Source organism: Pungitius pungitius, chromosome 16 (genome assembly GCF_949316345.1).
Source record: "Pungitius pungitius chromosome 16, fPunPun2.1, whole genome shotgun sequence".
Lineage (NCBI taxonomy): Eukaryota > Metazoa > Chordata > Actinopteri > Perciformes > Gasterosteidae > Pungitius > Pungitius pungitius.
The window spans coordinates 3,188,663-3,212,069 of NC_084915.1; the positions used below are offsets into that span (position 1 = coordinate 3,188,663).

A 23,407-nucleotide genomic window follows, 5' to 3' on the forward strand; every position below is an offset into this window, starting at 1 on the left:
CCCTAAAACTCAAAAACCTTTGCAGTTTTGCAAAAAGATTGATGAAAAATGTATATTTTATATAATATATCATAAATAAATATAATTTATCATAAAATAACTATATAACAGCCATAGGACTAAACTTGTAGTGTAATAATCAGCTAAGTGATAACTTGATAAACGATATTATTTGTATTGTGACAAGATGGTCGGCTTTGTAGATGAATAAAGGATTCAGGTCACTGTAACCGTGACTTTTCTTAGCAAGATTTTTAAAGGTGTGAACCTTAAACACTATTGGTCTCCTGTCTAGGGGGGAGGTCCCCAACTACTGGGCTGGATGGGTATCGGTCCATGGGCCATTTGGTATTGGGCCACACCACAGAAAAAGCGTGCAACTACACCCATCGGTCGGTCAGTCCGCAACGATAACTAACTCCCCCCCCTACCGTCCCCCTCAGCTTATGCTGATCAGGAAGAGAGGCTCGCTGTGGCGTTGTAGTATTTACACTTTTGTTTGTCTGACTGAATGTATGTGTAGAACCGCGTCCAGAGCATCTGTCAGAGTGCTTTACTTTAGGGGCAGAGACGTCAGGCACCTTGGCCAAGAGTAAATAGTAAACCTCTTAACTCCAGATCGAATGAAGAACTAATCCTTCACTCCACAAAGCTTTTAATGGGGCTCCTTCACTTATCCTCTCGAGCTTTTGTTATCACTGTTCCACTTTTCCTCCATCCCTCTTTATTTACAATACACCATAATTATAGCCACAGCAAAACAATATTTACCTCATCTAACTGAGAAGCATTTTAAGAGAGTGTATTATGCATTATGATAACCACTCAACCTAACAATTTCTTCTTCTCCATCATTCTTCTAATGCAGTAACATATAATCAATAAGACTCATTCAGACCAGACATTATGTCTGAAGTCCCCCTCTCTCCCCCCTCCACCAACGTTACTCTAAGATTTGACTTGAGAGGAAATATAGCCCGCCTAGCCCAAAGCCTCGTGGAGGTTTGCTGTGGGATAAGCTGTTAGAGAGCAGCTGATGTTATGACTATGCTATGACTCTTAAGCCTTCTTCCATTTGGACTGGGAGAAGTGGCTGACCCTCCAACAGGTAGTAAAATACATGCGCGAGAGAACTAAAACAGGAAGAGTAATTTTCTAAATAAAAATGAGTACAATCACAGACAGAATTTTGATTACATTTCCATTATGTTTGAATTTGATGAAAATTAAGGAATGTTTTCTTGTTATTTTTTTTCTTGCTGTTTTTTTTTAGATGTATTACTTTTTCTATGTGGCGATACTTTTACTTTGTTATTGTCTTTCTTTTGATTGACTCGACAAGATTATGACTTTTTGCTGTCGTGGCTCTAAAATGGTGGAATTAGCTGACTGGTGACACTAGGACCGCTGAGAGTCTTTACATCTTCTGCAGCAAAGATAGATAGAAGATAGAAATGATTAAGACAGAAACTACAGCAGACAAATTATTTTTAATAAGCTGTTCATGGGGACTGTATTTTATACACTCACCTAAAAGATTATTAGGAACACCTGTTCAATTTCTCATTAATGCAATCTCCTGAACTCCAAACTGAATGTTAGAATGGGAAAGAAAGGTGATTAAGCAATTTTGAGTGTGGCATGGTTGTTGGTGCCAGACGGGCCGGTCTGAGTATTTCACAATCTGCTCAGTTACTGGGATTTTCACGCACAACCCTTTCTAGGGTTTACAAAAAATGGTGTGAAAAGAATTTGGCGTAAACAGAATGAGAACATGAATCCATCATGCCTTGTTACCACTGGGCAGGCTGGTGGTGGTGGTGTAATGGTGTGGGGGATGTTTTCTTGGCACACTTTAGGCCTCTTAGTGCCAATTGGGCATTGTTTAAATGCCACGGCCTACCTGAGCATTGTTTCTGACCATGTCCATCCCTTTATGGCCACCATGTACCCATCCTCTGATGGCTACTTCCAGCAGGACAATGCACCATGTCACAAAGCTCAAATCATTTCAAATTGGTTTCTTGAACATGCCAATGAGTTTGCTGTACTAAAATGCCCCCCACAGTCACCAGATCTCAACCCAATAAGAGCATCTTTGGGATGTGGTGGAACGGGAGCTTCGTGCCCTGGATGTGCATCCCACAAATCTCCATCAACTGCAAGATGCTATCCTATCAATATGGGCAAACATTTCTAAAGAATGCTTTCAGCACCTTGTTGAATGCCACGTAGAATTAAGGCAGTTGTTAAGGCGAAAGGGGGTCAAACATAGTATTAGTATGGTGTTCCTAATAATCCTTTAGGAGAGTGTAAATAATTGCTGTCAAGTGATCGGAATATGTTGCTGCAGATCCTGATTAAGAATCAAGGGGGGGAGGAAGGGGGGGGGGGGCAACATAATTATACCAGCACTCTCTCTTTAAAAATGACAGCAAGGGAGATGGGTTTTAATCCTAGTCTTTGTACAGGACTAGGATTAAAACCCAAAGTGGAGTTTTAAATATCTTTGTGAATTTCCACAGAAACACAGCCAGGAAAAGGGAGGGACAGGGTACACTACCTGTAGTTTTAATTTACTGGTAGGAAGGGAGGTAATTACCGTAAGAAGGAAAAACCATCCAACCTGTTTATATCATCTTCTTCAAGTAAGTGCTTCAGGAGGGGGGAATAACTTTGAGGGGAGATGGTAGGGAGACCAGACTTGTACTCCAGAGTGCCGCTGTTGGCTGGGGAAGAGATATGATTTTCCATGGCTGGAGAGAAAACTGTGGAGGAAGAGAGAGAGAGAGAGAGAGAGAGAGAGAGAGAGAGAGAGAGAGAGAGAGAGAGAGAGAGAGAGAGAGAGAGAGAGATTTTTTTGATTTTGAAAAAATCTTTATTTTACGTAAAACAATATCAATATATAGACATCTAAACAGGTATATAATATAAAATGTATTTAGTGTAATCATTTCTGGACTCCGCCGTACTCCTCCAGCATCTCTTTCTCTGTGAGTGGACCGCCCCGCTCAGGATCCTCCTCAGCTGGACGCCTCACTCGGTCCTGGTAGTGCTCCCCCCTTCTCAGTTGAGTCTGAGGAGGAGCTTCCTCAGCCTGAAGACCTCCTGCTGGGTGAAGTCTCCAGCGCCCTTCTTTGTGCTGCTATGTCTGGCGGAGCGAGCAAACTTCTCCAGGTCAGAGAAGTACGCCTCCAGCCTCACTCGCCTCTCGTTCTTGGTGGCCAGCAGGAACTTCTTCACTTGCCCCACCCCGTACCTGCTGGAGACCGTCCCACCTGAGGAGACGCTGATTGCAGAGCCCCACCCCTCGGACTCCCCATCCCCCGCCTCCCCTTTGCTCGACGTCCTCCCCCCCTCTTTGCCTGAGAGCCTCCTCTGCTGCTCCTCGTTTTTCTCTTCAGGTGGGGGGACCTTAAAGCCCACGCCCCCCTCCCCCATCTCCTCCTCGCTGTCGGAAATGCCCATCCCACCAACGAGCGATCCCCGAGCTCCATTACAGTCTCTCTCACGACTCACCCCACCCATCCCCTCTTTCATTCTGTCACACACGAGACTTTCCCACTGGGCAACATTCACCACCTTATCCACTCCGACACTCACCCCCTCACCCACCTGACTGACTGGCCGGGCCTCACCCATCCTCACACTCACCCCCTCACCCACGGGACCGATCGGCCGGGCCTCACTCACCCCTTTACCCAACTCGCCACCGACCTGCTGGGCCTCACCAGCCCCTTCTTCCTCCCTGGACCCCCAGGTACCCTTCCGGTTCTGGTCCTGAGAGGAGGGCGTCTTCACTGGACATGCCCTCGCCAGGTGTCCCTCTCTACCACACCGGAAACACCTTCCATCGTCCGATGTAGCGAACATCACATATTCAAACCCCTCGATCCTCACCTTTATCACCAGGTTGAGTGCCTGGACCTTGGTGAGGACCATGTGGAGCTGTCTCCGGTGAGACACCACATGTCTCAGCAGAGGAGACCTACATCCTGAGGACACCTTCCTAATCTGGGACACAACATTCCCGTGCTTTACCAGCTCGCCGAGCAGCGCATCGTCGAGACCGTGACTCTGACCGCCGGCTAGGCGAGAGGCAGAACAGGCACGAGCGCCCCACGCACCACCACGCCGCTCGCCACCATCTTGTGCGCCTTCTCCATGCTATCCACGAAAATAACACGCAAAGCATGGCGCGAGCTTAAAGCCATGCTTCTGCATTAGCCCCATGAAGTTCATCGGTGCATGCAGTACGCCGATCGGCTACAAACACTCACAAACTAACACAGACAAACAAAAGTCACACATACCACACATTGACACTCACACATTCATAGAGACCCGGAAATAAACAAAATTACAGCTAGAAATCACTATCAAACAATTGACCTCACGTCACGCTCCGTTCACTCCGTACTCATTCCACTCAAAGAGAGAGAGAGAGAGACTGCTTTAACAGATGAAATAGCTGGCACATGCTTCAATGATGCAGAGACATACCTGTGCTCCTAATTAGTTTTAAAATACAATAATGTGGGGTTCTAATCTAACTTCAGCAATCCAATAACACAAGTGTGGTGCGGTGCACCCCTGGGGGTGCGAGAACGGCCTCTAGGGAGCAGCAGGTCTGAGATGTTTGGGCTGCATGTTTATTAGAGTTGGTACGGATAAAGCACTTTTGCCGAGTACGAGTATTATACGAGTAATACGAGTCATTATCTGTGCTCGGATTGAATAAAAGTCCTCATTGGCTAGCTGTCTGTGTCTGCGTTCTGTGATTGGCTGGTAGTCACAACGCCCCTCCCCTACACACATACAGTTTATTGTCTTGCTGTGTCCCGCTCGGCTCACTCATACACAGAACTCCTCTCTCCCTCCCTCAGTCATCAGGTTCGCGGGTCTTTCCCGATAAATTTAAAGGATTTCTTAACTAGTAGAGTTCAGGTAAACGTGGGGCTTGTTAAGACGTGGTGCTTAAGAATGCGACTCGCGTTGCGTCTCTGCCTGTCGGAGATTTTTTTTTTCAACCAGTTTTTTTCTCTGTTAAAGCCCAGCCCATTTCAAGACAACCCGACAACTTACGGGGTAAATCCTTCATACTTCCGGGTTAGGCCCCGCCCAATCCGAGTACAGATACGGATACAGATAATTCATATGGTTCAACAGATACAGATACAGATAATGCTGTACTCGCTCATTTCTAATGTTTATGTTGGGGAGTGGGGGGGGGGCTGTGGCCTCTGTGGCAACTCTGTGGCACATCAGTGGCCTTTGTGGCACATCAGTGACCCCCGCCCGCCCCCACATGGAAACCGCAGACATGAGATCGAAGTAGACAGTATTTGGTCCAAAGCTAAAATCAGCCCGTGCTCTAAGAAAACGAGGGCTCGCTTGTCTCAAATTTTTAAAAAAACGTGCCACGAAGTGCCACTCAGTTGCCATTGCTTGCCAGTGCCACAAGGAGGATCTCGCTGTTTCTCCTAGGAAGTGCGTGAGAGGAAAAATATAATTCTGGTCTAATGGTGAAATAATTCATAATAAACATATATATTTTTAAATAAATCTGTGTTTACACAAAATAGCAACATTAATTATAAAAATACATGTAAGATTACACATGTAGATGCACTTCAGCTCCTCCTTCTAAAAACATACTAGCTAACGTTAGTCTTGTTTGTGCAGATACAGTCAGCTAACAGCTAACTTCATTCATTCAGCAACCTTCATACAAATATTCTAAACATGGCTGAAGTCCGGAAACTGTCTAAATCAGTCATGAAAGAGGAGAGAGACAGAGAGAGGAAGGAATTGATGTTGGTAGAAACGGAGAGAGTTAATACGCCCGCCTCCCCCCCTCTCCCTCTGTCTCTCTCTCTGTCTCTCTCTCTTGCTGCAGTCTGAGCCACCAGCTTGCGTGTGAAATCCTCAAATAGACTCCTTCCTTTTTTATTCATAACTGTTTCTGAGACTATACATGTGCCACTATTTATTCTGTTTAAGTAATTTTAAATTCCCTTACTTCTGAAGATCAATTGTGATGTTTAACTTTACATTTTTAATTTTAATTAATGTAACCGCTATGTATGGTTAGTTGTAAATTAAGGCCTGTTTAAAAGTGAAAAAACTGGATTTCATTCAAATGTTTCAGGGCATTTTCTCACTTGTAGTTTGTTTTGTTTGTTTTCTGATTTTGGATTAATATGATATAATGTACAGATACCCCGTTTTTTATTTAAACAGCAAGATTTATTAGCGGTCTTGTAAACAAGCATGAGCAAACTGTTCTGTCATTGGTCCAATTTTAATGCAGCTATAAATTTTTTAAAAATTCTTTTGTTTCTCATTTTTTTAAATGTGGGAAATATATGTAGAAGCCTTTGGAAACCGCTGCGCTAACATGAAATGGGCGATGGTGGTGCATAAAAAAGCGTGGTGCGTTGGGAACTTCAAGATTGGTGGTTCAAATCCTGGCTGCTCCATGTGCCATGTTAAAGTGTCACTGAACACCCAACCCCCAATTGCTCCCCAGGCAAAATGTAACGCATGGGTTATAATGTATTGTAAGTCGCTTTGGATAAAAGCATCAGCTAAATAATATGTAAAATCCTAGTTTTCCCCCATTAAAGTCTTGTTGTACAGCCTCACATTCAATTGGGTGCGCAAAAATAAAAGATTGTATTGTATAGTACACACATCTCACAAATGAAAAACACTCCAGTTAACTTAAACTGAAGTGTGAAACTTAAACTCTTCTAAAAGCAGATAACTCAATACAAGAGGCGAGGACTTACAGTGTGTGATATCAGGAGGCCCATAGGGATCTGATAGGCAGACATTGGTGGGCTTTCCCACCTTCAGGTAAACCACGTCCGACGTGTTCTTCAAAATGGCCACAGCCTCTTCGTGAGACAGCTCCTCCAGACTGTAGTTGTTTACCTGTTCGGACACAGAAGTAGTCCCTGTTTGTTTAATCATGAGCTTCAGAGGCTACAGAGAACAGAGGACAGATGGTGTTCGGCTGTGAACACAACAGTAGGAAGGTAATTCAATTAAGCTATGGCTCAGGAAGAATCTCTCCTCAATAAAAGCTTGCTGTTATACTACTGAACTGGTAGGTTGCCACGTTATGCTTTTCAGATGTGAGATGCAGACTGATTTTATAATTTAAAAGTCCACTAATGAACTAGAATCAGCTGTTTGAGGGTGATTGATACCACCAATTGCAATGTAATGTAATCTAACCAATTGCGTCACTTTGTGTACGACCTTTGACTAAATAGCAAGACCAGCTTGTGACATCATCCAGTCAACTGCTGTTCCAGTTGCAGAATGACCATTCTCCATCATTCCGTCTTGGGCAGTCTGGACTTCTGAGTCTATTCCCCCGGGTCCATTAAGGAATCAGGAAACATTTATTGCCATAATATGTCAGAAATGCAAGGAATTTGACTTGGCGGTTGGTGCATAACAGACATTTAGACATGAACAACAAGACAACATAGTGCAAGGAATAAAATAAAACATAATGAAATATAATGCTATGGGTTAGTAATCTAAAACTATGGGTTGGTTAAAAAATAAAGGAATAAGAGTTAAAAAAGTAACAAAATTTAATTAAAATAAAGTTGTACGGTGTGGGTAGCTCGGGCTCCGGACAGAGGCACGTGACAACAGGGTGGCGGGGTTTAAATACACTTTTATTGTCGAGTACTGCTTCATACAACGCGCCGGCGTCCAGCTCACTTGTACTCCCGTCTCTCTCGCTCGCCGCCTCACTGCGTTATATCTTGGGGAGAGCACACTCATCCGTCAATTATTGCCAGCTGGTTGTAACTTCCCTCACCTGGCACGGTTCCCCGAGCCACTCCCCCTCTCTTCCCACTGCAGCCGAGCCGAAACCACGCCCGCCACCACAAAAGTGCACCACCAAACAGACAAAAGTGCCATGTAAAACTGTTAGTGAATATTGTGGAGTGTGAAGAAAGTGACCGGTGGGATGTTACAGTCAGTCAGTGGGGAACCTGGGCTCTGTTGATGAGTCTGACTGCCAAAGGGAAGAAACTGTTGTGGCGTGAGGTCTTGGTCCTGATGAACCTCAGCCTCCTGCTGGATAGAAGGGGCACAAACAGTTTTTGTCCGGGGTGAGAGAGTTCGGCTAAAATCTTTCTAGCCCGCTTAAAGATCCTGGAAGCAACCAAGTCCTGAAGAGACGGGAGATTGTAGCCGATCACCCTCTCTGCAGAGTGGATGACACGCTGCAGCCTGCCCTTGTCCTTGCTGTAGCGTACCAGACAGTGAGGAGCAGAGGATGGACTCGATGATGGCTGTGTAGAAGTGCACCATCATCGTCTTTGGCAGGTCGATTGTCTTCAGCTGCCTCAGGAAGAACAACCTCTGTTGAACCTTCTTGGTGATGGAGCTGATGTTCAGCTCCAACATGAGGTCCTGGGTGATGATGGAGCCCAGGAAACGGAAGGACTCCACAGTGGTGACGGGGGAGTCACACAGGGTGATGGGGGAGGTGGGACTGCATTCTTCCTGAAATCCACAACCATCTCCACTGTCTTCAGAGCGTTAAACTCCAGGTTGTTTTGGCTGCACCACAACACCAGATGGTCAGATTCTCTCCTGTAGGCAGACTCATTCCCACAAGAGATCAGTCCAATGAAGGTGGTGCCAGAGGGAGAAGAGCAGAGGGGAGAGAACACAGCCTTGGGGGGAACTAGTGCTGATGGAGCGAGAGGCAGAGACATGTTTCCTCAGCTTCAGTGATCCACTTGCAGGTGGAGTCTGGCATGTGCAGCTGGGAGAGTTGGTCCTGTAGCAGAGACGGGATGATGTTGTTAAAACACTGAAGTCCACAAACAGGATCCTGGCATAGGTTCCTGGGGAGTCCAGATGCTGGAGGACGAAGTGGAGGGCCATGTTGACAGCATCGTCTACAGACCTGTTGGCTCTGTAGGCGAACTGCAGGGGGTCGGTGAGGGTCTTCGGGTGGGACAGGATTAGCCGTTCAAAAGACTTCATGACTACAGTGGTCAGGGCGATGGGCCTATTATCCCCTGAGAGAACTTCGTTAATACAGCCAAGTCATGTGTCAGACTACAGCGAATACCAATCACTTGTGTAAGGGTGAGGAAACATGTACCTCCTAACATCTATTACTAACCACATTTCCTGAGTCAAGGAAAGAAGGTTAGGATAATTCTTGAGGTGTTAGGAAAAGACAACTGCAGTGTTTACGGAATCCACTTTCACAAAGCTACATAGATATGATGTGATATAGATATTTAAAGAATTCAAACAGCTCTTATTGTGGCGGCCACCTACACTATTTCGCAAACATTTCACTCATTAGCAATTTTCCTAAGCAACAAGTTCTATCCAAATCCAGCCAGAGACTGAGTGTCTGCGTGTGTGTGAGTCTTGTTGCTATGGTGATAGTCCACATAGATAGGACAGACTAATCAAAACAGGAAGAGTAAGCCGTGATTTTTAACAAAACAAAATTACCCACCCAACAACTGGCCTGAGTAGCAAAACCATGGGTCCAATCCCAGTCCAATATCTGTCTCGCCAGAACTTCAGTCTTTAAGGAGAAATAGTTGGACTTTATTTGACTCTCAGGGTGCTGTGGACAAATGTGTAAGTCTGTGGGATTCCATAGGCACACAACCAATGCACTATTTCCTATTCAGGGGAATTGTGGAAATGCTGACCAGATTTTTCATTCTGAAGCTCCTCGTCACTTTGAGATGGCATCACGTTTAAAGATTTGAACTGTAATTAGAGGCAAGCCATTGTGAGGTATAAAAATTGTTGTTTAGCTCTATGTCTGGACTTTTCGTACATTTGAAACTTTAAATCATTTAACTAAGTTTAGTGTGTTTTTTGCTCTTTTTCTGATGAAACAAAACTGTCTCATGAAGCATTTTTACTCCTTTTTTTGTTGCAGCATTTAGCATTGTGTTGTTGCAGCAACACTCAATAATCCCTCAGTGGAAAAAGTGTTTGCCCCCTCCCTGATTTCTTATTTTTTTGCATGTTTATCACACTTAAATATTTCAGATCATCAAACAAATTTAACATGGTGTGAAAAAATTATTGTCCCCCCTGTTAAAACATAAATTAACTTTGGTTTATCACATCTTTGGAAAGCTGAGTTCAATTTCTCTAGCCACTAGACCTGCTGTCTACCAAAAAATCCTGAAGGAGAATATCCGGCCATCTGTTTGTGACTTCAAGCTGAAGCGCACTTGAGTTCTGCAGCAGGACATTGATCCAAAACACACCAGCAAGTCCAAAACAAAATGAAGACTTTGGAGTGGCCAAGACAAAGTCCTGACCTGAATCCGATTGAGATGCTGTGGCATGACCTTAAAAATGCACAAAAACACTCCACTGTGGCTGACTTACAACAATTCTGCATAGATAAGTGGGCCAAAATTCCACCACAGCGCTATGAAAGACCATTTGCCAGTTATCACAAAGGCTTGATTGCAGTTGTTGCTGCCAATGGTGGCCCAACCAGTTATTAGGTCTAGGAGGCAATCACTTTTTCACACAGGGCTATGAAGGTTTGGATTTTTTTTCCCCTTAATAATAAAAACTTGCATTTAAAAACTGCATTTTGTCTTATCTTTGTCTAATATTTAATTTTTTTAACTAAAACATTTAAGTGTGACAGGAAGGGGGAAAACAATTTTTTCACACAACTGTATATAATAATTTCTGGTGTCTTTTCTTTACGCAGTAACCAGTAAAAACAAATCTGTGGGATGGTACATTATATTTAGGGCTTTCAATAAACATTGCTGTTAAATTGAACTTTAAACACAACTACACACATGTGATCACCTTGGAGGCAGAATCTCACTGTGTGGGACATGTTGAACTTTCAACTCTTCCTGCTGTCCTTGTGAACTTTGCTCTCATCTCTCTATCATTTTCCTGTGTTTGAAATTTCGCCAGGACATTTTCCAAACCACTGTCTTTTAGGTCCTCTACAGACTGTGTGGCGCGCAGGGTAGATGTTGAGATGGAAGTAGCCTAGCAGCTAACTTAGCCCAGCCCACTTTACGCACTGCTAGGCTAGCTTAGCCCAGCAGTGCGTAAAGTTTGTTTGCCATACATTCCTTCTGTTTCACAGATGGAGGGGTTTCTCTGCACAGTTCTCAACTGTATGTCGCGCCTGTGCTTGTTTTGCTTCCAATGCAAGCTCTCTCCGTTTTCAACTACCACATCAGTCTCTCCGATCTAAATAAATGCAGCCAGCGCCCTAAACCCTAACCTACCACTAATGCACATATATTCACTCAATTTTAATCTGTTTTACTCACGATTAATAGCCGGTCGCCTACTTCTAGCAGACCATCCTTCTGTGCTGCTCCGCCATCAATGATCTTGGTGACATATATGCTGTTGTCACCAGGGATGTGCTGGTTTCCAACTCCACCTGCAATACTGAAACCAAGCCCTGTGTGTGTGTGTGTGTGTGTATAAAAGTAGTTGGTTATTTCCTTAGTATGTGTATACATATAAATAAACTATATATACATAGTATATGTATATGTATGTACAGTATACATACTAGTATAGTGTATAAGAGAAATTCATATCAGACAATACTATGTTTGACTTTAGACAAAAAGAGCTGAAGTAACAGTGACTATGAAATCAATCTGTAAATATTAGTCACTTGTGTCTGTTGGATCTCACCTTTTGGTCCTTTGATGAGTTTGATCTCAATGATGGTCTCCAGCATTGGCCTGCGGCGGCGCACACACAGCCGAACTATAGAACCTGCAACCTTCAAGGCTTCTACTGCTTCACTGTGAGAGACTTCATACACGTCTGAGTCGTTCACCCGCAGGATGCAGTCGTTTACTCTAGGCGAGAAATAGTGTGAATCATTAAGAGAAGATAGATACACTTTGTGGTTGGTACAAGGAGCATCAAAAACTCTTGATGTGACTCAAATAACTGTTTCTGATCAGGCTGACCATTGGCAGAGGGAATAAAAGAGGTTTTGTTGTTGGTTCTGAAGGCAGTAACTGGTTAACAGTGTATGAGGAGATTTGTAAAATAGATTTGCTTCACAGCAGCCATTTCAAGAAAAGTTCTCTACATGAATTTGTTCTTGAACTAATTTATGAAGATGAGAAACTTCAACATTAATGAATTCTTACAATGCTTATTTTTACTTAGAGCTGAACTAAGTGAGGGCCATAACCATATACAGGTATTGAGCAAAAAAATTATGATTAAAAATAAAATATCTATATTGTTTAAATAATACAGAAAGAAATTATTGTGTAATAATCCAGAAAACCACTTGGTAAAAATAATTACATTTACAGACTGTTCTCCTCCCTAACCTCGTATTTTGAGGCTAATTCATCCTCTATAAAAGAAATGCCAATAACACAATAAACAAAAGTTAAATTTGACTGCATCATTCACATTTAAAGTTTTCTTCATACATATTGGGGTAATATCCTTATTATAATTATTTGGATCATGATAATCATGTATTGATGACAGCCCTATTCAAACTTTGGATGAGATAATGCTAACAATAACTGCATGCTTAGAAAACAGGAGTTGGATAAACAGAAACGGTGGTAGTTAACATGCTAGCATTTTGGTATTCTCCTGCGGACACACACACATTAATGACCGGGGACACTGTGTGTGTGTTTGTTGGCAGTAGATCCTGTTTACTGTGCAATTGTGGTTCATGTGCTCGTAAATAAGCGTAAATGAAGGTAATTCGTAAGAAAATACTTTCTAGTGGAGTAATTCTGTATTTAAAATACTCAAAACACTTTTTCCATTAATCAAAAATAGTTCAGTCTTTGGATCTTCAAGTTGAGTTGGTTGTTTGTCAAGAGTTTGACATATGTCAACTAACTTGACTTAGAATTTATATCTGGGTCTTGCTACAAAGCCTATTGTATGTAATGTTACATGATGATGATTATTATCAAGATAGCAATCAACGCTCACATGCTAATGACCCTAGCATGCTTTCTTAGCTAGTACTAGGCTAGTGTTTAACTTATCAGTTGAGTAGCTAGCTATAAGAAGCAAGACATAATGCCCTATCAATTACTAGAAAATATTATAGTTCTCAGTTAGCCAGGCCATGACAATTTGCATAAGAAAAAGCAAAAAAAATAGATATATTTTAGATATATCTATTTATTTGATTTAAAAAGCATATTACGAAAGTATTCTTAGATTTATTATTCCATACATTCTACAGTTGGCCAGGTGGACAACATGTCTAAACAAGATAATGTTCAAACAAGGACAAACAACAAGCACATATGGAACCAGCCTGGGTCTACATTTTGGTTGGGATTTAGGTTCTTTACCTGTCTTTAACAGGTTTTAATTCTACATTTTACTTTTACAGTATACGTAGGCCTTATCTGTGAGGCTAATCAAATGCGTTGTGGTCCTGTTGACACAAAGCCAAAGCTTATGGGCTGATGATTCCCATTAATAAAAAAGTATATATACATAATTAATCAAGTTGTTGTTTTTGCTTAGTTACACTGACATTCTGTGACTCCAGTTTGTGGGGTATACTAAATTGTGAGAAAATGTAAAATCCTCTATTTTGAATACAAAATACTATATATATATTAATACAATTATTTTGTATTTTATTTCAATACATTTATTTGAGAGGTATTTTCTATCAAAATACTTTTTGATGTATTTTTGCATGTCTCTGCAGCATATTACAGCCTTGTTGATGTAGCCACGTGGCTGTGATGTAGAGACAGTGGGGACATTGAGTTCCAGCACACCAGTGTAAATATTAACCCATAGCATATATTTTATTACATTTTTATCTTATTCCTGCACTACATTGTCTGTTGTCCGTTATTGTACTGTCTGCTCTCATGCACCAACCGCCAAGTCAAATTCCATGTATGTCTGACATATTATGGCAATAAACGATTTCTGATTCCTGTGGCTTAGAGAAAGAACAGGAGCTGGACTGACATTTGCCTTGAAAAAAGAAGACTTGATGGACTGTATCCGATCATTTAATAATGGTATTGATGCTGCGTCACTCTAAAAGCATGAAGTGACTATCGCCGGATGCTGCAGAATACTTTAGGTTTGTTGATGTGGGATTTAATTGCAAAGAGAAGAGAATGCTTCAGAGCAATGATGATAATGTATAATATTTCAAATATGTGTTATAGGCAAGCTTTCTGAGGCCAGATTATCCAGTGCAGTAGTGGAGGAGTAAGCAATGCTATTGTGGATCGGTGAGAGATTATCTCTAAGTCATACACTTACAGGAGATGTCTTTTCTCACGTGTTTTTGTAACACATCCTTGGAAATACTGAAAACCTTTCTTGTCATCTCCTCTTAAAAGCTGTGGGGGTAAGTGGGAGTGACTGACCTCAGCCGTCCGTCCTCAGCTGCAGCTCCTCCAGGGATAATCTTGGTGATGAAGATGCCCGGGTCGTCACCAATGTGTGGGTTATCTGTGCCTCCAGCGATGCTAAAGCCCAACCCAGAATTACCCTGTGGCCATGGAAAACAGTCAGTCTCACTCTGTATGTAGTGAGCCACAATGCCAACATATAAGGTGCTTGTTCCCCTATTCAGTGGGACTCTGTGTTGAGCATCCTCTTATAGAAACAGTGCAGATGGAAGAGCGTCATTTCTATAAAAAATTCTGTTCTTCTGTTTGGCAAGCGTACTTTGAAGCTAGTGTTAATGCCGCTGCAGTGCACAATGCACATTATTTATGTAATATATTTTAAAATATTAACAAGAAGCAGTGGTTCCCAACCTTTTGTCTCCGACATCCCTATCCAATGAGTATCCCTTCATCATCACTGTGTTCAGTTGAGCTGATCTTAAACCAGATGTTTTACCCCATTTTCCCCATTTAGCTGATTGTACATTGAGTATCAGCATCACATCAATTGTTTCTCTAAACGCAAACATGTACTCCAAATCTGTTTAGCTACTTCACCATGTTTCAATTTATCACCTTAGTAGATGGATTTTTAGTGTCTGCCATACAACTAACACTAGCTCAGAAATGCTAACTGACTGATTCCGAACAATTCATACTAGAAGAAAAAAATAATTTCAGATAATAGATAACTGAGCGTAGATTCTCTGCTGAGGCAGTATGGATGAGTCAACACCCTTCAGCACCACATTGGTTGTTATTCTAAGGCCTCCAGGAGACCATTCCACTCCACCACAGTGCAGACGCATGTATTATCTAAAGTTAACCAGAGCTGTGAGGGACGTGAGACACTCACCCGCTCTAGAGCGATTTCCTCAAACTCGTATTCAATTTCTGTGCCGTTGACCTGAGGGAACAGAAAACAGATTGAGTATTGTAGCCCTTCAAAAAATGTGGTGACATGGTTGTTTAAGAAAATGGATTTATATTCAACCCTTTGTTTATGATTGGACAGCAAAAAGGCAGGCTTAGAATGAAGCGCTAAAGGAGCTACAGAGGACTTTGTCTCCACACACACCTGTCTTGTTGCTCAATTATGAAAGATTGCTAGATTGGGATTTCAAGGTGAAAACTGGTTGGCAACAGTATGAACAAAAATATATGTTTTTTGAATGTATCGCTAAATAGGTGCCACACGGTGATCTATTGATGGAATAGGATGTTTGCTATTAACCCAAACTCAGGGGCGGATATCTATAGCCGATTCAGTCTCATCCTCTATTTCACTGAGATGATTAATTTGCAGAGAGCACTTCTGTCATTTTACATTCATACCGGAATAGCATATTCCCAGTTGGAAATCATTCTTGCTCAGCATCAGATGTCATTACCAGAACGCATAGGATGTAAAAACAAGACTTTATGACCTAAATAGCCATGGCAGTAAAAGACGGAGATATGATCATAGCTCTATCACATAAACAAACTATCCTAGCAAAAAGTTTAAAAAAATTAGGCCGGGGAAAAACAACTGTTTGCAAAAGGTCCCAGGCTGAGGCAGATGCTCCTGTCTTAGATATTACCTCCTGAAATCCAGCTTCATTTCTGTATTCTGATCCAAAACGTAGAGGTCTTTAGAAGTCTTGAAATAGTAATTTATTAAAGAAATCTAATTTGTTACTATGGTAAGTTACAGTACATAATCAAAATGTAACAATGCACCATACACATATTATCTCATCTGAAATGATAATAGGCTCCTGTTCAGTTATGCTGTAATCTGCTGGATGTATGGATTTTCCACTCAATGACGTGCATCCAAACATACACAGAAACTCACATAAGGAACTGACTCCAAAGTGTCTGTGTTGACGATTATCGGCGCAGGGCTGGCCTGTAAGAGAGACGGAGAGAGAAGGGGAAGACATGTTTTAATGATAGAGGGTCCAACATTGCCTTACATCCCATAAATGTATCCAGGGGAGATATCTAAATGCTCAAGAATTTAACAGCCATCCATTTGCCAAAGGGCAGCAGAAAAGCTGCACTCATACAACTCATACAAAGTCATTATGACTGAGCAGGTTTCACAAGAAAAGAGAAGAACACTGGTGGTAAACAAGTGAATGTGGTTAATTCATATTGGAGATATATGCCGCACTGATATTAAAGAATTCAGGAAAGCAGTTACTTATAAAAAGTGCAATGAATGCCTGTAAATGTACATTTGTTCACATTTTAACTTTGCATGGTAAAACTGACTCAGGTTGCCTCTCCTCTGCACCTCACTCTTATTTATTGGTAGATAGACCTCCAGTCATGTGATGATATTGAGGTCATATATTGTGCATTATATACAACCAGTGTGCATGTTAACGTAAAGTGTGGCACACTTGGACAAACGAGACATACAGGCGTGTGTTTAGGTTTATTTCTTTGTTAACAGGGAAAGACGTGCGCATCAGTGGCAAGTTACAAGTACATTTCAGTGTTTTCCAGTGTTCTACCTCCAAACACGCGTAAAACTCTCCCGCTTTCCCCAACACTTCCTTAAAAATTACCTCTTAGCTGACCCCAGTGCCTAAGTGAGCTTAAGCCAACACTTAAAAATTACCAGCATTTCACAATAATTAACAGTTTTATTTTACAGTAACTTGTTGTAATTAAGTTTCCCTATAATATCCCAATGAATACCTGTAAAAACTTGAACTCTTATTTTACAGTAAAATCTTGCAATCTAAAACTTGCTGTTATATCACAACAAGGTCTGTAATATCACAACAACACAAGTGAAATAAATTAAGGATTTCACAGCATTAAACAGCATTATTACAGTGAAATACTGTATTGAAGTATGCCCTGGGAAGCAGTGGCGTTTGCTGGTCATTCATTCAAGAGGGGAAGCTCATTTTTTTCATTAAAACCCCCCCATTTATATTAATATTATAATAATATATATAATGTTATATAATTATTATAATGTAATAATTAAATAATAATAAAATAATAATATAATTATAATATCCATTAGAAGGTTTCATCAAGGGGCCTGGCCAGCAGTACATTTTCTTTGTCACAGCACTTTCAGTCAGCCAGTTAACTCTGTCATACCAGGAGAGCTGAACAGACCTGGTACTTTGTCCTGTCTTTTGCACTAAATCAATTTCGCTAAGTTGCCGTTTGATTCTAAGTTTCTCCTTGTAAGGAAGACTTTCAAATGGCTTTGCCAAAATAAGGTCTACAATATTAGCATTGTCTGCCATCGTCTGCAGTTTGCTAGCTGGTTAATTCACCCCTACAACACTAGCCTAGTATACTGTATGAATGAATGAACAAACGATCTAACAAAACGATATTAAACTCGAAGGAGGAAATGTAGGAATTAGGTTAAACTGAAACAAGGAATGTGGTGTATAATTATATGAAATGTATGATGGAAATTGGCAGGCAATTTCGTCCGACACTCGGTATTGAGCAAGTAACCGGAATAAAAGCTATTTAATCAAATATTCTGGACAATGACTGAAGTATGTGAGTTAGGGACCAGTCTGACTACTCTTGTACAGTAAATGGAATATTTTTACTGTACATTTTTAAAGATTTCTCTAAAGTAAAAGCCCTATAATTGCAAGTTCAAAAGCACCATTTCTCAAATACCGTAAATGTCAGCATAAACGTGCACTGAAATTCAAGTGTCAGCTGAGTTGACCGCAGTCAAGAGCTGCCGAAGTGGGAACCGCGAGCCCTAGTATTTCCAAAAAACCCTCAATATGTGTCAAAATAGTATCTGCAGATAACCCATGTTGATCGATTTGATCCGCTAATGCTAGCATGCTATCTCGGAAACCGATGTCTTCTATTATGTCAACACTCTCACGTCCTTTAGCCAGCCTTTTTTGCACACGGCTCTGTTGTCTGTTCTGAATGTGATAGATGGCCACGCCCCCTGATTTGCATATAAGACCGTGAAATGAAATACTGTGTCATTATGCATTACCGTGTATTTATTCATTTATTTATTATGAAATGCAGTGTCATTATGCATTACCGTGTATTTATTCATTTATTTAATTTGGAATAAAACGGCATTCCATAGGCTTCAACAGGGAAAATGCACTGAGATGCTACGGGAATGTATGAGAAGGAAATCAAGTCAGCTGATTCAGAACTAACTCGTCTTCGAGATGAACGTATTCTAACGCATTTTATTCAATAAAACGTTAACACAATAGTACATATTTGACCATTACATTTTAGATATTTTAGGGGAAGCTGAGCTTCCCTTGCAGTCTTAAAGAAATCGCCACTGATGGGAAGTCACATGACATTACCATCAACTGTTTTAAACTGAAGGCGCCATCATGTCTCTCTTCTGTTCCGGGCTGAATGGAGAATGTGAGCAGCATGCAAGTTTGTAGCACTTACACCCATGTTATTTTAATTGTTGGAATGCAGTCATGCATTCCAAGTTTTGTTCTTCAAATCTTTATTCAACTTATTATATTTCTTCGTGCCACCTTTCAACTCCTTCACACTTTTCGCTATTTAAACCATTAAAATATTAAAATGTTCAGCTCCTTCAGGAGAGGGGTGCTATGACTTTTCAGCTTTCTTGCTCTTAAAATTGAATTTATATTAATTAAAATCATTAACTTTTTTAACATGGTTTCCATTAAATTTTCAAATCCTCTAACCTTCTTCAACTTTCAACTTTTTCAGCTTTTCCAATCTTTCAACTAGAAACACCATTTAAACTTTAAAATGTTGACACAAGTCTTAACAATTTTATAAATATAAAATCTATTATACTTTTTTCATGATCACTAATTATGTTTCATTAGTTTTTGGGTCCGTTTCGAAGTTAGAGTGGAGTTCCGGAATCCTAGAGTGTGGACAAAGTCAGAATCCGGTAAAAAATAAAAAGGCACTTTTTCTTTACGGCCACAATATTCACTTTTCAGGCTCCATTTCTAGAAAAAAACAATGCCGTGCTTGTGCTGGTCGGACTCGTATGAGTATGGAATCCCACAGTTATTTACTTTTTGCGTGAGGAGCCCGATAGTGAGAGAAAGTCTGTCCCAAGCCCGATAGGCTTCAATACAAATCTGCCGACTTTAAAAAAAAACAAACAACAGAAGGTACATGTTTTGTAAACTGCAAGTTAAGCAGTTTTTTTAACACGTAGAGACATAAAAACTATACTCATCCGTTCAGTAGAGTCTTGTGTCTCTCAAAATCACGTTATTTTTTGGCTACCCAAAATAGTTTTGCTCCAGAGGGCATTTGTATGAGGTGTCGATTCTCAGTAACTCACTGACTGCCGCCGTGAGCTCGTTAGTGACCAGCTGGTTCATTTGTGAGCGCTACCTAAGTGTTTGATGGCCATAAAAACAGTAGCTCAGGAGTAATCCACTGTGCAGGGACGTGTAGATTTAACCGTGGTTAGCTAACGGTACATAAGTAGACCGTAAGTAATGACATGCATGTTTAGATATTTCAAACATGGGAGAGCGAGCCGTGCTAACGAGGGCAGACATCAGTGCTAGCTAGCTAAACTGCTAACGAGGCTACACGCCGAGCACTCTCTTCGGCCCCCGCCGAGACACCGGCATTTTCCGACGCGCTGCCCGTCTGCTGGCTGCAGTTCGGAGTCTTAAACCGGGAGTGTGATGTTGTTCCGTAGGTGTTGTCATTGAGCCGTCTTGAGCTGCAGACACATGTCTTGATTTTCTTACGCGAATGACTAGAAATCGTTTGATTCTTTTTGTTTGGTCTTTATTTTACACAAGATGGAGTGTGAGCTTGGCCAGAGAATCGGAGCAGCGGGGCGGTATTGCACTCACTTTACCGCTGTTAGGCCAACACCCTTTCTTTTTACACGGAGTAGCTGCTTTCTTCAGCAGCTATTACGTCTTCAACCTTGAGTATGCTGCCGCTGGATCGTTGACGCTGGAGTTCATTCAAAGGTATTTTATAAAGATCACATGTAATCTTGTAATTCACATTATAGTACAGGCTTCCAACTCAATGATTGTCTTTAGGTCTAAAATGCTGACAAACGAGGTACCTGAGGCTATCCTGGTGAGACCATCCTGATCTCGCAAACTCATTCAATTCCGCTCTGCAGATCAGTCTGGGTTTCTACACTTGTTATGCTGACAAATACCTGCTGGTCCAATCACCAGCAGGACAGTCACATTTCCTAACTTTTCTTGATGAGCTCTAACACTACATGTCATCATTCACCTATTGACACCCATTCACTCATTCAACACTGATCCCAAGGGCTACCATAGTCACAGATACAGGAGCTGTGTCCATACTAAACCCTCAGCCCTAAACCTTAAAGAACGTAGCTAATGTCAGCTAGTGTAAATATGAATGGGACAGCACTTTGCTCCCAAATGTTATGTTGCCACGTGTGATGGCCAGGATTTAAGTCACAAGTCTTTGCATTGATTAATAAATAAGAGGACATTATTATGAGTTTGGTTTAAGATCTTCATTTGTTATTGTACTGAGTCTGCACGGGCTTAGTTATTTGGCATTGTCACGGTTTGGCTTTTCTTCCTGTTTTATTTTGTAGTCTCATATCTCTTGTGTCCCTGGGGTAACTCCAATTCCTGCCTTGTCCTGTCTTCCCCGGTGATTGTCTGCAGCGTCCATAATTGTTCCACCTGTGTCCAATCACCTGCACCTCCCTTGTGCATGTAAGCCCTGTGTGTCTTGTATCCCTTGTTGCGTCAATGTTTCCATGTCACATTTCGTTGGTGAGTGTGGAAGACCACTTTGTTCCCTGATTTGTGGCAATGGACTTTAATTTGTTCTTGTGATTTGCTAAGGCTCATGGCAGATCAGTCACAAAATAGCTGATAAATCAATTAGTAAATATTGATTATGTATATTACCTTTTTTTCATATTTGCATAATATTTAAATACATATATTTTAAAATGACAGGTCTGGACACACAGAAAGAGTTCATATGGGGCTCAAAATGTCTGCCAGAGAGCCTCAAACACTCATCGGTGTGACAGAGGGACAGGACCAAACCCTCACGGAGTTAGCGGCGGCACGCCTGAACGTCTGTTAATCCGTACGGGTGGGTTGGGGATTGGGCCATGGACATGAACAGATCAAGACCTTAAACAAAACGTACCTGACTGGCTGCACACATCCAAGAGGGAATGAGAACACTAGTTCAGTAACTATTACTACTGTGAGAGCTACCTTAAAATGATGATCCCGTTGCTGAGTTTTAACTTGAAACTTCACATACTTGTTGGCTCTGTGACACTAAAACATATCCCCCCGAAACTAACCACGTAAACATAGTTCCTACCCCACAAACAAAACAAATATTTCTGAGCACAAACCACACAAGAAATAAACAAGTTCATTAAGATATAATACAAACGACACAAATTATATTTACCTCACCAAGGAGCCTAAACTGAATCCCTTTGTTCGTTATATCAGCCGGACACGCAGTTAAAAAGAAGAAAAACAAATAAACACTATGGCTGTAACAGGAATCGAATTTGAGTCAAACAAATGAAAAACCTGTACCTAACCACTCGGCCACAGGGGCTCTTGTGATTGCGCAATCAAAACGTGACCCAAAGAGGTTGATTCACCCGCATTGCGTCAGGGCAGAGAATGCGATTTGTGGGGACAATTTTTTGCAGCATTATTCAATAAACACAATTTAAGTCACATCAGGTGTCTTATTAAATAAGTTGGGGCGATGTTCAAAGTGCAAAACATGAATAGAGGTTACTTTTAACAGAAATACATTAAGTTTGAGCTGGCGAACTCTCGCGATAACAACATAAACTCACGCGAGACTAGAGCACATCCAAGAGCACCTGTGTGCAAAGGATCAAGTCAATCGGTAAAAGTGGGAAAAAAATTCCCCAGAGGGTGCACTTTTGGGGTTTTTATGGGGGCGCTAGAGAGCACTTTTTTTCATCCCCTAATTGCACGACCCCAAGAATATCTGAATTTTTCGCACTTCTGAAGCGCATGCAATAATGCAAGAGTTTTTGAATATGATAAAGGCCCCAAAAGTGCGATTGAAGTGGCGAAATAATAAGAATAAGAAGTCTTGCAATTTCAATAGGGCTTCGTCCGACTTTCAGTCGGCTCACGCCCAATAAGAATTAAAGCTGCGAGCAGCGATGAACGGGCCTCTCCTTGCATGTCGGGGGGGGCAGCGGTCAGCCGGACACGCGGGTCAAAAAGAGACAAAATAAATCACTCTTAGGGCTGGTATTCAAACCAGAGTCCACCAACACTAGGCCATTGCCGAGCTGCAAAAGACCTGCAATGTTGTGGGTCAGCTGCCTTTTCCCCTGTGGCTGTCTTTTCTCCACCTGCAGAGGCGTGGCCTTCCAGGCTGCACAGCTGTACCTCATCCAGCAATCGCCCCTACAGCATTTAGACCTGGGCTGCTCACCTCTCCGGCGCCAGATCGTTTCCACTACGTGGGAACGTTGGCTCCGTACTACTAAGACCCCACCAGTAGCTCTATTTTCTGACCTCTGTTTCTCTCGCCACAGATCCGACTACCCCCCTGGTTCCTCCCTTCTGCACTGCGTGTCACCCCAACGAGCCCGACATCTCCATTTGGACTTCACAACGGGTTGCCAGACCTGTACTTTAAGCCTGTGTGGTGATTTTCAAACACTGTTGAGGAAAAACAACATCAGACATGAAACGTCAGCTCCGTATTCCCCACACCAAAACGGAACTGCAGAGAGAGGTTGGCGTACTCTCTTTGAGATGGGAAGATGTATGTTAGTTGAGAGTGCACTACCAAAGCAATTATGGCCCTATGCAGTACAAACAGCAGCAATAGAAAGCAACCGGTGTTTTAGCAGACGTACTGAACAGACTCCAAAGTTCAAAAACACAGGCTAGTGAAGTTTGTGAGCAAGGCAGCCATGGAAA

The 23,407-nt window shown here is 41.8% G+C and overlaps 1 protein-coding gene across 3 annotated transcripts in view; it reads right to left on the reverse strand.

Annotated features, from left to right (window-relative positions):
* The window catches only part of dlg2 (discs, large homolog 2 (Drosophila)), a 168,379-nt gene that overhangs the window by 47,945 nt on the left and 97,027 nt on the right, over nucleotides 1-23,407 (reverse strand). The window contains exons 6-13 of one of the 3 annotated variants that reach the window (XM_062558236.1): nucleotides 16,297-16,350; nucleotides 15,313-15,363; nucleotides 14,433-14,557; nucleotides 11,722-11,891; nucleotides 11,343-11,479; nucleotides 9,521-9,592; nucleotides 6,795-6,939; nucleotides 2,627-2,768 (exon numbers count right to left, since the gene is read on the reverse strand). In XM_062558236.1, the coding sequence (XP_062414220.1) occupies nucleotides 2,627-2,768; nucleotides 6,795-6,939; nucleotides 9,521-9,592; nucleotides 11,343-11,479; nucleotides 11,722-11,891; nucleotides 14,433-14,557; nucleotides 15,313-15,363; nucleotides 16,297-16,350 (896 nt within the window). Of the gene's footprint in view, nucleotides 1-2,602; nucleotides 2,769-6,794; nucleotides 6,940-9,520; nucleotides 9,593-11,342; nucleotides 11,480-11,721; nucleotides 11,892-14,432; nucleotides 14,558-15,312; nucleotides 15,364-16,296; nucleotides 16,351-23,407 lie in introns of all 3 variants that reach the window. The other 2 variants (XM_062558238.1, XM_062558237.1) reach the window with 2 other exon arrangements.